This window comes from Amphiura filiformis, chromosome 4 (genome assembly GCF_039555335.1).
Source record: "Amphiura filiformis chromosome 4, Afil_fr2py, whole genome shotgun sequence".
NCBI classification, from domain to species: Eukaryota; Metazoa; Echinodermata; class Ophiuroidea; order Amphilepidida; family Amphiuridae; genus Amphiura; species Amphiura filiformis.
In genome coordinates, this window is record NC_092631.1 from 4,052,760 (window position 1) to 4,069,631 (window position 16,872).

A 16,872-nucleotide genomic window follows, 5' to 3' on the forward strand; every position below is an offset into this window, starting at 1 on the left:
CTAGGAGTAGTGACATAAGAGGATTAATTACCATAGCAATGGTTCACTTGAATGTATTGCCCTGCACTAGATGCACGCTGTACCTTTGCATTGGACAATTGATTATCAAAGAATAAGCATAAAGACCTGGATCGTAATTCTATAGAAATTTCAAAATATCCATGTACATTTCACTTGTACCTGTATGATTAGTGTCTTTAAAAAGAGCTGTATTGTATTCAATCTATGATTACACACATATATTGGCATGATAGGTGATGAGTGCAGCCTGCTTATAGTGCAGACCAATAAGATTCAATCGCTATGGTAATCAATCCTGTTATCACTACTTCTACGGTGAATTACTAGCAAATTTAAATATGTGAAACTTAAAATAATTCATTTGTTGTCAACTAAAGCATTTTTATGCGCCCTTGTGTTTTAACAAGTTGGTGCATGATGTTAAGTCAACCATATTTCCAGCTACAAATTTCTCACTTGATTTTAACTTTTCACCTCTTGGAAAAATTCTTGCAAAATAGAGTAAAATCAGAGTGAGTATAGCAACAGTCCAAGCCAGATTGATTAACTCCTACTTATAGTATAAAATAAAGTAAATTGGTTTCTGTATACCAATCATTGTCACTATACTCTGATCAGCTCGTAATAGGCGGAACTCATAACATCGTGGATTGATATAGAATGGCGTACACACAGCTGGGCGCAGCACCTACGTGAACTGCGATTTGCGTAATGCATGAATGACGCGCGCTATTGTGAATTTACGCGTGCGTAAGTTGGAACTTTATTGACTCGCACAGTAACAAAAACCGAATAATTGTCGCCTATTAAGAGCTAATTATAGTTTATTAATATCACACTAGCCTTTGCAAAGGAGAAATGGCGGTTTTAAAATTACCATTTTGTGTGTGTGGTAATGGGGACTTTGCCTTTAAATTGATCACATTTCACAATCATAGTGCATTGTAAGAATGCCTTTAAGCCTCCTCTGGAATAGTCTGGTATTACTTTGTCTTCAATGATTCTTGTGCCATGTGGCCTGGGACTTCACAGGCAGTCACAGGCTATAGTCAAATGCAGCAAACCTTTGACGAGCACGACTACCGTGATGTTGCAAATTCGGAGCTATCAATGCGTACGGCGCACAGTTCATTCATAAATTTCCACTCGGCAACAGCAGATCGCCTCAGCAGCCAATCAGAGACAAGTGCGTCCTACGCAGTAAATACGCGATGCATATGCGCTCGTCAAAGGTTTACTGCATTTGATTATAGCACTGATTTACCTACTTGCCAGTGGAAGGGGATTTCTTGTTGGACTCTCATCCACTTGGACTTAAAAGGCAACATGTTTGGCAGCTCAGAGTGAAGATTGCAAGATATAAAAAATTAACTGTCTATGAGTAATGGTTGAAATATAATATGAGTTAAAAAATAAAATGAATTGTTCCCTTTTACGAGCTGATACTGCAAGTGAAAAGGAACTATCCATTTTCACCGAGTGATTATATTTCTACCATTAGGCCCTACACAATTTTAAGACAGTTAATATTCGTTTTATATCACTCATACATACTACTTGCAGCCTTTTAAAAAACTGGGGTTTTTTGCACAAGCATGGTATCCACCTCGGAATACAAGTGGCTCTTTGCTGAATAATTCATCAAAATTGGGAGTTTCTGATAATATAAATATTGTTACATTGACCTCTTTGAAAAAGACCTCTTGACAAAACAATTCATTTTGTGCATCACATGTACACTCTATTTGCACCTACAATAAACTGCACATTGGGTAGTGTAGTAGTGAGGTGCAACTTGCTGTGCACTCACAACAGGTTACACAAACTTGTGCTTATAAATTTATTCACATGATCTTTGAACAACAATGTTCACATTATGCAACTTGACTCCTGATCATAAACCAACACCGAAAAGATGGTATACAATACAATGTCACTCATAACAGACTCATCATCATTTAAATAATATTCTGTCCTCAAGAAGGCCTCAACAGGGAATTGCACATACAACAAGCATGTGGTAGGTACAAATGTGATCTAGCAACCTGTTTCTGTCATTAGAGACTCAACATGGCTGTCATTTCAATTGTTATACCATTCTGGTTGGTTTATTCCATAGGGTCTATAGGTTCTGCCTCTTTGAGAATGATCAGTATATGGATGTACTTTAAGATGACTTTTCAGCCAGCTTGGCCAGGTTTTCTAGGTATTCCCTCTCTTCTTTCTTATGTCTCTGTTTAATCATGTCACTTATCTTGTCAGCAAATAGATGGTTTAAGACTGGTAGAAATTTGGGTAAGATTGGTAGCTCTGAGAAAGAGACCTGTACATGACAAAATGGATGGATGGTTGATTACATGTAAGAAAAAAAAAAAAAAACCTGTTTTACTGGCCATACAGACCCAGAATTTGCTTTTTGGAGATTTTTTTTATAATTTTGCTCAAATAATGTAAAATCTGCCATTTTGTGACCAAAATGTATTAATTTTGGCTGAACATTTTTAGAAAATATATTTGCAAAAAATCTTCAGATTTTTGAGATTTTGGTGAATTTTTAGGGTAATTTTAGCCTCCAGGGAAAAAAAAGAAAAAAGACTGACCCTACTTGAAAGGTCCATCCGCCCGTAGACCAGGTTTTTTTTTTTTCATCGCCTAATAGGGCAAAATTGAACTATGTCCAGAAAATACATGAATTGATAGATTAATTGATCAAATTGACCTGAATAATTGACCAACTGGCTGACTGACAATTGATGGATTAACTGATTTGTTGATTGATTGATTAGAATAGGGAAAATTAAGATTTTCTTAACCTATAGAGAGTTCCCGTGTTTTCAAGCGGAACGGACTACAATAGTGTTTATAACGTGATTCGCACCGCCGTATTCCTCATTCCTTTGATTTGGTCAATGACCCTATTGGTGCTACATTCTACAAAATAACATTTGCTAATTATTGCGCGAGTGTTGGTATTCTGAAAATTGTAAACGGAGTTTAGGTTTCCCTCCAAGATGGCGGGTAACCCAAAACACGGGAACTCTCTATACACGGAAACTGCATGAATCATCAATTGATAGGATTAGCCAACTCATTAGTTGATTTTTAATTGATTACAAACAATAGGCAAGATTAAATATTCTACACAGAAAATGCATTAATCTTTTATTGATTGGATAATTACTTGTCAACAGTATACCTAGATGTTAATTTTGATACATTTAGAAGTTCTTACATCACTATAACTATCCATAATAAAAAAAAATCACATAAATCATTTTTTTACCCTGCCCTTAACTCGCACAAACCAGGCCTTTAACAATATTTTATAGACATATGTAGAATACAAAATACATTGTACAGCAGTTTCACTTACTCTCATGTTATCATATGTGATGCCAACTTGCCCTTTGACCTCAGATTTGAAATATGGAATCCTCATGTAGCGCTGGCTGAAGTGAGTTAGCAATGTAAACTTAGCATTCATTCTATTACCAACATCAATTGCTTCTGATATCATGCTGCAAATAGAGGATAATAATAACAACATTAATGTGATAAAATTATTGCAAAAAGTCCAAATCAAAGCAAAATATAGACAAGGGTTTTACACAGGTTAGCTCAATTTTTTTTGCTGGGCCCTATGGGATGTTATTTACTCACTCATGCATTTGTCTTGAGCAAATCTAGGTCACTAAGTACATGTACATAGCAGCCTCAGGCCCCAAACTTGAGGGCCCTTCATGATCTGGTGATAGTTTCAGTAGAAAGGTCAGGGCTCTTCATGATCCAGTGGTAGTTTCGACCCCAGAGGTCAAATGTTGAATGAAACAAGATACGAATATAGCTCACTATAATGAAAGATAAAAAGACTAGTTTGCGTCTGACGTCATCTGTCAATCAAACTCCGAGCACGGTTTGTTTACAAGTGTCGTGATGATATGAGTTGCTGAACACGGCAGTAAAACCGGTCGCCTTATTGTTAATTTTGCACCATCAAACATACAAACCATCTCAAAAGTTAGGTCTTTATAGTAGGAAACTTTCTTAACCGAAGGCACCATGTCCACAATGCCTAGAAAAGCTGCTTTTTGCCTTGTAAAAGTACGTAATTTCAATTTTTTCGCCATTCACTGCTATTCCTTTTTTCCGATCAGCACCAGCCAGATGAATCGACCTTACTTATACACGCTATTAGCCAATCAAGGATCGTAGAGAATTTTATTGACAGTGACGTCAGACGCAAACTAGTCTTTTTATCTTTGTCTTTCATTATAAGCAGCCTCAATAAGCCTCAAACTTGGCAGGCAGATACATGTTCCTTGGGGGCACTTTATGATCCACTGGTAGGATTTAACAGGCAGATAGGAGTGAAAGCCCTTCATGTTCAAGCCTACTTTGTAGTCCCTTGTTGATCAATAAATAAGCGCCCCTTACATCCACAGTGACTGCTCTCAACCCAGGGTCCAGCTCAAACAGAATACTGGTCTTGTTACATATACATGCAGTAGCATATCATTCAATTATAAACTGAGCTCAAAAAGAAACTTATAATTTTTTACAACTTGTGAACCACAAGGTCATATCTTAAAATACTGTCGATCAAAATGAACCAAAATTACACACAGGATTACCTTAATACTCTACTCAAAACACATGTCAGTAACCAAGCAGTTGTCCAACTGACACAACAGCAAAATGAACTGTCATGGGACAGCTTCCTGGACTTCCTTCACTTTCACAGCCCAACATTTGGCACCCAGGACAAAAAATCTGTGAGAATGCACACAATATCCTTGCACAAATGATGAAACGGTGCTGCTTTCTGCTTTTCATACACTTTTTTCATGAAACAAGGCTGGGCTGTGAATGTGGCCCAGGAAGCTGTCCCATGTCAGTGCATTTTGCTGTTGTGTCAGTTGGATAACTGCTTGGTTACTGACATGTGTGTTACCTGTGTCTTTTTTCAAAGGCTTCTTCATTCATTCCGTCTTCTAGAGTTGCCTCGTGGATTAATACATCAGCATTTTGACCTGAAAACAAACCAAAATAGAATATGCAAACTATAACAACTGGACAAAAATAATAGAAATGTGATGAGGAAAATTGTCCACTTATAAAATAAAATGCTAACACAGTTATAGTGTATTAATCCATGCCCCTTATAACCCGACCCATATTTTTGCGAAAATCCATAAATTGCACAAGAAAAAAATCCATGCAGATGCTGCAGTCTAAAACTTGCATGTTTATCTTGCACAAATGATCTGACATGAAGGTATTTGCAAAATATTCAGATATTACAATAGGCTGTTTATTGTGCAGTACCCTGACTAAGCACACTTCCAACCTAAGCTCTATGTTGAACTACAATATGGGAATTAGTTATGAACAGAGATGAGGGGACATATCAGCTTAGTTACTCACCTACTTGACTAATTTAAGTGATGGCATGCAGTCTCCTGAGTAAGCAAGTTTCCAACCCGACCTATGGGTTAGTACCATGGCATGGGAATTATTAGAACAAAGATGAGGCGACATATCAGCTTAGTTACTCACCTACTTGACTAATTTATGTGATGGCATGCAGTCTCCTGAGTAAGCAAGTTTCCAACCCGACCTATGGGTTAGTACCATGGCATGGGAATTATTAGAACAAAGATGAGGGGACATATCAGCTTAGTTACTCACCTACTTGACTAATTTATGTGATGGCATGCAGTCTCCTGAGTAAGCAAGTTTCCAACCCGACCTATGGGTTAGTACCATGGCATGGGAATTATTAGAACAAAGATGAGGGGACATATCAGCTTAGTTACTCACCTACTTGGACTAATTTATGTGATGGCATGCAGTCTCCTGAGTAAGCAAGTTTCCAACCCGAGCTATGGGTTAGTACCATGGCATGGGAATTATTAGAACAAAGATGAGGGGACATATCAGCTTAGTTACTCACCTACTTGGACTAATTTAAGTGATGGCATGCAGTCTCCTGAGTAAGCAAGTTTCCAACCCGAGCTATGGGTTAGTACCATGGCATGGGAATTATTAGAACAAAGATGAGGGGACATATCAGCTTAGTTACTCACCTACTTGGACTAATTTATGCGATGGCATGCAGTCTCCTGAGTAAGCAAGTTTCCAACCCGACCTATGGGTTAGTACCACAGCATGAGAATTGAAACAGTGACGCACTGGAACTGTGTCAAACTGAAAAATAAATGACATATGTGTACATATCCATATAAAAAAACGATGTACTTGTCGGCTGCTACATGTGTCTCTTTTTACATAATAGCTAGGAAGAAATACCAGGCTCATCTTAAGTGGAGGTCATTTCAAATCATCCCCAAGTCACATGGTTTAGGAATTCAGAGAACATTCCATAACCATGTGACTTGGGGATGATTTGAAGTGACCTCCACTTGAGATGAGTCTGGTATTTATTTCTAGCTATAGTATTATGTGAAATGAGACACATGTAGCAGCCGACAAGTGCATTGTTTTGATATGGATGGACACATATATGCAATTTAATATTAGAATTACACCACAAACATAATATCAGCAATTACTCTGAAACCCATACTCACATCCTCACTCTCAGAATGGTTGAAAGTTCATTGTAAACTAAACAAAAGAAAAGTGATGCATAAAACTACAGAACCCTGTTACTGATTGAATTGAAATGAACACAGTAAATCTTCAAAAAGAGCCCCAATCAAACAATTATTTGAATTTTCTGCACCAAATTCATTGAACAGGATACCATGAACTCTGTCATGTTTGTGGTATCTATGGAGATCAAATGTGTATCAACAAATACACCAGGCACAAAAAGAAACTCGTCAGTTATATTCATCCTTGCTGTTCAATAACTTGATAATTTTGGATTCTTCTGAAATATACATTTTGTTAATTGGACTTTGCTGTCTCATTTGACACCCTGTTCGTGAAAAACGAACAAGATTTGACCAAGATATGCGCCTCCGAAGCCTCAAACCCCAAAATCAAAAGTTGCATTTTCAACAATTTTCTTTGGGAACGCATCGTTGTATTGCACACAAGCACCACAGGCCAATCAATAAAGCACACAGTGTAACAGGCACAATTGAATCGTTAAAATTGCAACTTTTCATTTTGGGATTTGAGAGTTTGGAGGCGCATATCTTGGTCAATACTTGCTCAATGTTCACGAACAAATGAGAAAGAAAAGTCCAATTAACAAAATGTATATTTCAGAATAATCCAAAATTATCAAGTTATTGAACAGCAAGGATGAATATAACTGACGAGTTTCTTTTTGTGCCTGGTGTAGTTGAGTCATGCATCCATTGGACATGGGTGTGCCTTAACCTTATCGGCACTAGCCAGTTTGGGCAAGTTATCATCCTGACAGGAACTTTCAACTACCCAGTGCAACAATATACTTGTTGAATAGGCTAAATTTTCCTGCTTGCAGGCTAGTGAGGGCCAAAATCACTTTAAGGGGGTACTACACCCCTGCCCAATTTTTGCATTTATCTCAAAAATTATAGCGCATTGGTGACAAGTAAGATATGTATATTATAGGGGCAAGGACTACAATTACTGCACTGGAAATTTTATTTCAGCACAGACAACAGTTGTGGAGTTACAGTCAAAAATGAGGGGAAACCAATATTTGATCAATAAATCAATAACTACTTGCCTTGAGTTGCTGAATTTTCAGTGCAGTAGTTGTAGTCCTTGCCCCTATAATATACATATCTTACTTGTCACCAATGCGCTATCATTTTTGAGAATAATGCAAAAATAGTCACAAAATTGGCAAGGGTGTAGTACCCCCTTAAATATTTGTGTTTGAGTGCAATGTTTACCGTACATTTCAGAGCTGTTCAAGGGCCCACTACAATTGTGAGAAAACCGGATCTGGTCCAAAGACCACCTGCTGACAACCCCTGGTTTAAATACATTCCTGCCAGTACATGAATGTCTTCAGCTTTGTTGCAAAAATATCACCTAATAACTGGTAGAAAACCAATATTCAACTAGAATTACGCGGTTCGTAATTAAGGTGGCCCCCACAAAACTATACACCACATGAGGCCACCATATACTATCACAATACCAAGTTTGAAGTTGATCGGTGATTGCGTTTAAGCTGGAGAGTGGATTAATGAAAATGAAGGCAAAACAGGGCCAAAAATGCAAAAAGATGAATTACCCCATTTCATAAATGTTTATGTAAGATTAAAATGGTCACCTATAATGTTGCTATACAATACATTACCTGTGTAAGGTCTAATAGTTCCAATAATGATTTCACATGAGGACTGGGAGAATTCCTTACAACATCATTCTCAAAATAGGACAAGGCTCTCAAATCGATAAACCTGAAAAGCAAAACAGACATGGAAGCTTACAAATTATTTTTGTGACTGTATTCTTGACAAATTAACATCTTGTGTTGCTAGAATAAATGAATGGATGGTGGACAATATGCTCCAACTTAATCAAGACAAAACAGAATTTATTGTTTTTGCAAATAACCGTGTTTTGCCTACACTTCAGAATTTTCAACTCAAACTTGGCAACCTGTGTATTCATCCAAAATCATCTGTGAAAAATCTTGGTGTTATGCTTGATTCTTCTCTAGACATGTCTGTTCACATAAATTCAATATGTAGTTCTGTTAATTTTCATATCGCAATCTGTGGCGTATTCGCCGTTTTATATCACAGGAAGCTTGTCACAATGCTGTCAGAGGGTTGGTACTGTCTCGTCTAGATTACGCCAATTCGCTTTTACTAGGTGCACGTGCAAAAGATCTTATGCGTTTGCAGCGCCTCCAAAATAAAGCTGCGCGCCTGGTTTTTAGTTGTGGATGGGACCAGCCCTCTGCCAGCTTACTTGACGAGCTTCATTGGCTTCCAGTTAAACAAAGGGTTCATTTCAAATTACTTCTGTACATTTTCAAATGCATAAATGCTCAAGCTCCAGGTTACCTGATTGATCTAATTCATCTCTTGAATAGTAGTGTTGTGCTTGGTCTCAGATCTCGACTTCGTTCCTCATCTGATCTCACCCGCCTTTGGGTTCCTCGCTCTTTTAGAAAGGCTGGGGATGCTTCATTTGCCATAGGTGCTCCCAAAATATGGAATGAGCTCCCTACTGAGATCAGAGAGGCGGAGTCGGTGTCTGGGTTCAAGCGCATGCTCAAAACTCATCTTTATCCAGATTAGTATTGCTGCTTGTTTTGTATATTTTATTCAATTGTTGTAATTGCTTTGTATAATTTGCTTGAATTGATATTGTATATGTTTTCTTGTAAGGCGCTCTGTGCTTTGTGGAGCGCCATATAAATGTTTTATAATAATAATAATAATAAAAAAATAATTAGCTAATTTCTGACAAATATGATATATTATCATTCAGTAGACATGAATAACGACATTTCATTGGTTAATAGCCAATTCATATAATTCCGTATCGTTCAGTTTTCATAAATTATCGTAAATTCTATTACCCCACGACCCATTATTCAAAATCGCGCGCTGTGATTTGTTGAAACGCGTCACGTGACAGACCATTAATTAGCGATAAAGTGTCAAGGGCACGAACTTTATGTTCTTCTATCATCACAGCGCACAGCAAAGCGCACAGCACACCTGCTTATGTAGGGGAGAATGGAATGCCAGGTGTGTGTTATTGTATGTGCATACCTGCTTATAGGGGAGAATGGAATGTTAGGTTGTGAGCTGTTGTGTTATTGGAATGTGCATATGCTTTGGCTACGTGTAGGCGCTACACCTTGAGGTAAACAACTTGAAATATTTGGGCAAAAAATGTGATATTTTCTCTTTAAATCGCACTATTTTGTGGTAATAGAATAGAAATAAAGGGTGCAGCATTATCCTTTACACGCAAATAATGTGTCCTCGGCAGTAAAATCGTTTAAATAATGGGTTCGCTCGCCTCACCCATTATTTACGTTTTACTGCCTCGACACATTATTTTAATGTAAAGGATCATGCATTACCCTTTATTTCTTAAATATATAGCCGTATTAATCAGCTCTTAATCAGCACCGGCAATCAGCGGGTCTGCATACTCACATAGTATTGTAACCGTGCTGATCGCGTATGCGGTAGAGACGGCAATTGCACGCTAACTCACGTCACGCGCTAACTGTGCATCGCGCGTTGGCAAAGGCGCACCATATTATATGGCCTGGCGGTAGTCGCATGACAGAAAACTGTAAAAGCATGCATGTAAGTGTTTGAGAGTATAAATTGATTAATTTATGTTTGTTTGTTTGTTTGTTTGTTTGTTTGTTTGTTTATTTATGTGATTATTCGTGTGATATTTTTCGTATTGCATGAACAAACAGGGGATAACTAATAGTATCAAATGTCTCTTTTATGTGAAATTTCATGGGATCATTGAGAAATGTTTGAGGGCATTGGGACCTCTACCATTGATGTATAACAATATTAACATAACTAAAGTCCTGCGTTCTATGGGAAATCAGTGCTGCCCATTGAATTGACTCCTCAGGTTTTTAAAAACAAAAAAGAAACAAATGAAATATTACAAAAACAATTTTAATAAATAAATAATTATTTATAGCATTATAGCATTGCGGATTAATATCAATATTTATTTCGAGAACTGTCTTGTGACATGCCGCCAGAAGTATCACAAATTATTAATACAAGTCCTACATGTATACTTTGTCTACTTTATTTAACAGACACAATAAATACCAGACATCAACTATGTCACTCTTAGCATGGGTCTACTTTTCGACGCAGTGGTAAATACCTAACAATTCCCGCCGATTACGAGCTGATCAAAGTATAAATCAACTACAAGCATTTGTCTCTCGATTGCTGTAACTGCTACTACGATACATGTTTGATATAAAATTGGATGGATTGAGCATGATACACAAAGATATTGGTCGAGCTGTGAGTTTTAAAAGCTATTGTGCGAGGCGATAGCCGAGCACGATATGTTTCCAACTCACAGCGAGACCAAAATCTTTGTGTATCGTGCGAAAGAATCCATTCGATTTTATCATTATTATGCTTTGAGAATCTGATTTTTTGGTCAAAAATGTTGAAAATTTTTTGGTCACAAATGTGATTTTTGGTCAAAAATGTGGGGTTAAAAGTGGGGTCGCTAAACGGTGTTACGATATCTATACGCTACATGTATGGTGATCGTGGACTGCGTGCTCATGCAGAGACCTCCGTGTTCAGGTGAAATTGGTCGCCAATATCCAGAATAATTGGTTTTTAAAAATGTGTATAAAGTATATGATGGAAGATTCTCAAAGCATAATAATGTCTGAACTTGTTTCATTTGGGACTATGACACATTGGGCTATTCCATTTGAAATCCATAACCTTAATTTCAAATGGAGTCACCCATTCAGGTAACCCCATTTGAAATTAGCCCAATGTTCACATGCCTACTAGTACACACTTAAAGCCTATATAGAGTATAATTTTTTAAGACATCATCATATATACATACTTGATACTTCGCTTGAATCTTAATGGTTCACACTCAGCATCGTACATGGCCAGCCAAGGTTTCAACGATGTTGGCCCAACGATGATCAGTTTTCTGTTGGACTCTCCCCTCTCATCCTGAAAATAGAACAGAAAATTGTACAGAAGACTAACAATTTAGTAAAAGCTACAGAAAAAGTCTGGTATATCATTTTGGACTTATCCTCCACATAAAACTGCATCATATTAGCTTAGCACAGATATCTTCTATTGGGTCATTCCACTTGAAATCCATACACCCCCTATGAAAGACATGACCTTAACCTCCCACACAGGGAGTGTGAATTTCAAATTGGGTTACCTGAATGGGTGACTCCATTTGAAATCTACACGCTCCTGTATGGAAGATTAAGGTCATGTCTTCCATAGGGGGTGTATGGATTTCAATTGGAATAGCCTGTTGATTGTACAGCTTTATAGAATCTTTACACTATGAATATCAATCTTACAACAAAGATACCCCTCACTTCAGCATCAACAGGGCATAGGACCTGATCAGTAACAGTTGTTAGTCCAAGAATTCATAATATTTATCTGAATAATAGGATTTTGTCTGTGTACAACGGCTCTTGACTATTGTATGTTTTTCTTCTTTGATTTACATATTAAAACAAAAGCAAAGCGAATCTTATAGATCCAACACATTTTTAACAGCCTCTAAAACAGCTTACTTATCATGGCATAAGAATGAATAAATAATACTCACCATTATCCTGTTCCATTCAAGTACAATTTGAATTAAACCCTGGAAAGAAACAAAATCAAGAAGAATCAAGTTGATTCCAAAAGTTGCACAACTGTGACAAAGTTCTCTAATGCTACAGTAAAATTAAGTATTTCTTTGCCAAACTGGAACACTATGAACGCTATAAACACACGCACACAAACACGCCTTACATTGCGTACACGCTTAATACGCTACATGGACGCAACGCGTATGTTCCAGTTTGGCCAAGAAAGACTTCATTTTACTGTCATGATAAATATACACACATAGAGTGGATATGACAAAAAGATGAAGCCCCTATATAGGGACCTGAGTGGGGACCTTAGTGTGTGTGTTTAAAGGAAATCTGTACCATAAACTAATGGCTATATAGTTGCAGTAATAATAAAAGACAGTAAAAGTCCCAAGCTTATATACGTCCAAATAAAGGAGAAATTCTTAATTCCTTACGACGATCAGCGGTCAGCATGCAATCCATGGTAGCTGCCATATTGATACCCGGTGTATTTTTTATTACGCTGTAGCGGTACCCCGATTTTGAAACCAGCCAAATCCGTGCCACAAGCCTCGTCCCTCGTGAACTTTGGTGACACAAAGCGAATACTACCAAAGTTCAGATTCAACATTCCTTCAAAAGAAAACGCGACAATTTTTACCCATAAAACTACAGAAGAACATAAAAAAATTTATTTTAAGTAATATTTATGATCAACAATGTCTTTTGAGAACGAAAAGTGTAAAAACAGCACTAAAAACCAAAATTTGCTGTTGGGGTCGCAAATGCCACACAGCAACACACGATTGATTTGCCCGTCAACGAACCCCAGTGGGTCTGTGTGAAAGGTTACACTACCGTTTCTGGTAGAAAGGATTCGCAAGCAGCTATCAAGGCGGCTTCCTTGAATCGCAGAACGAAGGATTAAAAGTGCTTTTTCTTTGTTAGGAATATTCCGAAATTCATATAGACAGTCTGGAATGTTTAATTTAGAGGTATATAACTATATTAGCCATTGATTAGTTTATGGTACAGATTTCCTTTAATTAGGGATTCAATCATGTTTCACCATTGTTCATCACCGATTGACAACGATGCGTCTGCATTGTCTGCGTGGTTTACTTCACGAGGGCAACTAAAGCCTGATGGAAGAAAACCATGCAGATGCGCCGGACGCGAGTTTGTCATTGCCACTCAACCTTATCAATGATTTCTCTGTTGATATCAGCAAAAAAGGTAAAGGATATAGTAGCTGCTACCTCCAACATAAGAGCGTGTTTACACATAAGTTCCAGGCATGACGGATTTTAAGCACTAACGTTGTGTTCGCATATATGCTACTAGACTGTGGATTCATCACTGATTACAACGCTTGGCTCCTGTATGTACAAACGTATAGGAAGATTTGGTAAACATAATATTACAACTACTTACACTATGGTGATCTAAGTGAATATGAGACACAAAGATGCAGTGGAGCTTGGCAATGATGTCGTCAACATGCTTGCTGCCATAGAAACGATACAACTGTCCATAGGTCCCATCTCCACAGTCCAAGAGAAGAGATTGTGTTTCACTAAAAAACATATGAGAAAAAAAATTATAGTTTCTAATAAATACGTACATGCCAAACAGGGGTATATAAACTAGATAATTCCCTACCTTTTGGCATTGAAAAACATGTCAAATCAGGGAAATATACACATCTCTTGAAAATTGAGGTATGGACAAAACAAACCCTTCTGTAAACTATATATATACCCCCAGATGCCAAGAGCTATGACATATTGGATTTACAGAATTATAAAGTATATTGCAAACATTTCTTCAAACATTTTGTGACTCCTACTAAGTAAAATATGATTGATTTTTGATGAAGAGTGTTTTTTGCTGATTGTTAAAAAACGATTTGTGATTGGTCATAAAGAAGTTGTTTGTTGCTCAATGAATGTGGTGTAGCCCAGGTCTAATCTACTGAGCATTTACATGTTTCTTTTAACCAATTACCAATTATTATATTAATAAAAAACAAACAATCTATGATGGAGTGAACAATAAATTGCTAAACACATCAGGCCTGTGAGTGGTGTTTAAAAAAAGAGGAAAATTTATCTACCAATTCAATGCTATTTGTGCTTATTGTGGGTTAAGTTAAGGAATAAGGTTATGGGGTATTGGGTGGGTTAAGTAGCTTTAAGTGGTGTTAGAATGGGTTAGCTAAGTCATGGTGTGTTATGGTGGGTTAAGGGGTGTGAGTTAAGGGGTGATAGCTTGGGGTCATGGGGCATAGATATTTGTGTTTGCTCAAACACAGCTAAGCTATCTAATCTAGTCTTATTTAGGGTATCTCACCTTACATTAAGCAGTATGCCTGTCACGTTTCTGTCTCTCATAGGGACGGCTGAACCAGTACCAGTAAATACAAGTTCAGGATATTTGTTGTTAATATTACCATGGGAACTAGGCAATATTTCTAAACTATTCTTCAAATCCTCAAGACTGCTATGAAATTCCTGTGGTAACTCTTCCACTTCCTTCAAATATTCCTTGACATTGTCTGATGGAACATGTTCCCTGCAAAGAGACAACATTTCAACAAAATTATATCTTTGTTTAGATGTGTATATGCTACATTTTATATTTCTTGTTGATAAAGTTTGTGTGATCATTCAAAAGGTGACACAAAACTCCATTAGGCGACGAAAAAAAGAAAACCTGTTCTACGGGCGGACGGACCTTTCAAGTAGGGTCGGTCGGTCGGGCTTTTTTTTTTTTCTTTTTTTTTTTTGAAATGACCCATAAAATCACCAAAATCTGTAAATATTTGCAATTTGGGAAAATACAAAAAAAAAAATTTGTTCCTGAAATTGTCAAAATTTGTACAGGAAAATATTTTTCAGAATTTGGTCAAAATCTGGGTCGGTCGGGCCCGTAGAACAGGGTTTTCTTTTTTCGTCGCCTTAACTCAAGTTAGCCAAGAATGCCAACAAGGTAAATGCTTTTTTTGTCTATCAAAATTAATATTTTTGTTTAAATTTGTCTACTATCCCTGTGGTTTGGGGTTTTTATTTTATTTTTTTTGTCTTTGTCTTGTTCCCCACACCAAGTTAGTATACCATCAAAGTCAGTTGCTTCACTCTTTTGAAAAATCTTTGTATTTGGCACACAAGTCCTTGTATTATCTAAGGGGAGAAATTTTGTAAATACTGTCGTAAACTGCCTTCATTATAACTTGAACTATACATACCAACTAGTCAATGTCCATCTTTCAAGCAACGATTAAGATTGATTTTATGTGTGATTTTTTTAAAGCATAACTCGCAGACAATTTTTATAAAACTTACCTGGTCCAGCCTAGGTCAGGTCGTAGATGATACAACATAAATGTCTCACCTTCTTGTAATCTGAATGAGTCATCACCCTGAAAATAAAAGGCAGAGGGGAAAACAATTACAGATTGTGTTCTATCACATTCTGCCTGTTACCATTTGTTATGTCATTCAATGTTCCCACTACACTCTGATCAGCTCATAATAGGCGGGACTCATCACATCTTGGATAATGAATGGTGTACACACTCTAGGGCGCAGCACCTACGCAAAATGCGCTTTGCGCAAGGCATGACCAACATGCGCTTTGGTTAACTTATGCGGGTGTAAATTTGGACTTTATTGACTCGTGCAGTACCAAAAACTGAAAAATTCTCGTCTATTACGAGCTGATCATAGTATAAGGATATATATGGCACATGAGTGGTAGGACTAACCAGAATAGTGACAAAGCTTTCAAGAAGAAAAGAGGTTTTCAATTCAATTTAACCATTTATTGAGATTTTTAACCTAAGCTTTAATTGTGGCCAAAAATCTCAATGGTCATATTGGGTCAACACCAAAATCCTTAGGGCCGGTTTCTCAAGCATGGCTAGTGGCCAGGCTTCCTAAGCCATTAGGCTTAAGCCTAATTAGTCCTATACCAGTGATTACAATTTCACATCGTACATCACCTAGAAAAATAAATCAATAACTGGATCCACATTTGTAAGGCTAGCCTGCTGGCTTATTATTAGGAAGCCTAACCACCAGCCAAGCTTCAAGAAATCGACCTTAGAGGGAACATTGATATTCACTTCAACTGGAAATAAATTTGAATTGAATTAAATTGAATTCAATTCAACTGTTCTTGTTGAAAGTCAGGTCACTCGCAAGTCATGACCATATGTCAAATTTTGCTTGACCCACTGGTTGAAAACCCATGAACTTATTATAATTGATTCTTGCTCAGTGGTTGTGATTTAGCTTGTTAGCTGTAAATTTGATTGGATCCTGGGTGTCGTCTATGAGGTCATAGATGACAGTGGACTAGTTTTTAGCGATTAAAATAAAATGTTATCAAAAATGAGAATAAAACATACAAACTTTAGTTTTTCCTATCCTCTACCATGTCACATTATTCTCTACTTCAAAATGATATTGGGAGACATGAGAAAGGGTAATGGAACATTTGACTTGACCATTGTTTGAAATAGGGAACATAATTAACCTATTAAAATATTATTGATTTCTTCCTAACTT

The 16,872-nt window shown here is 37.1% G+C and overlaps 1 protein-coding gene across 1 annotated transcript in view; it reads right to left on the reverse strand.

The window, feature by feature from the left end:
- Positions 1 to 432: 432 nt before the first annotated feature.
- The window catches only part of LOC140149638 (zinc phosphodiesterase ELAC protein 2-like), a 30,409-nt gene continuing 13,969 nt past the window's right edge, over positions 433 to 16,872 (reverse strand). The window contains exons 15-24 of the mRNA XM_072171718.1: positions 15,646 to 15,722; positions 14,654 to 14,875; positions 13,736 to 13,877; positions 12,286 to 12,324; positions 11,542 to 11,657; positions 8,291 to 8,393; positions 6,108 to 6,228; positions 4,973 to 5,051; positions 3,395 to 3,539; positions 433 to 2,344 (exon numbers count right to left, since the gene is read on the reverse strand). Of these exons, the coding sequence (XP_072027819.1) occupies positions 2,189 to 2,344; positions 3,395 to 3,539; positions 4,973 to 5,051; positions 6,108 to 6,228; positions 8,291 to 8,393; positions 11,542 to 11,657; positions 12,286 to 12,324; positions 13,736 to 13,877; positions 14,654 to 14,875; positions 15,646 to 15,722 (1,200 nt within the window). The 3' untranslated portion in view covers positions 433 to 2,188. The remainder of the gene's footprint in view (positions 2,345 to 3,394; positions 3,540 to 4,972; positions 5,052 to 6,107; positions 6,229 to 8,290; positions 8,394 to 11,541; positions 11,658 to 12,285; positions 12,325 to 13,735; positions 13,878 to 14,653; positions 14,876 to 15,645; positions 15,723 to 16,872) is intronic.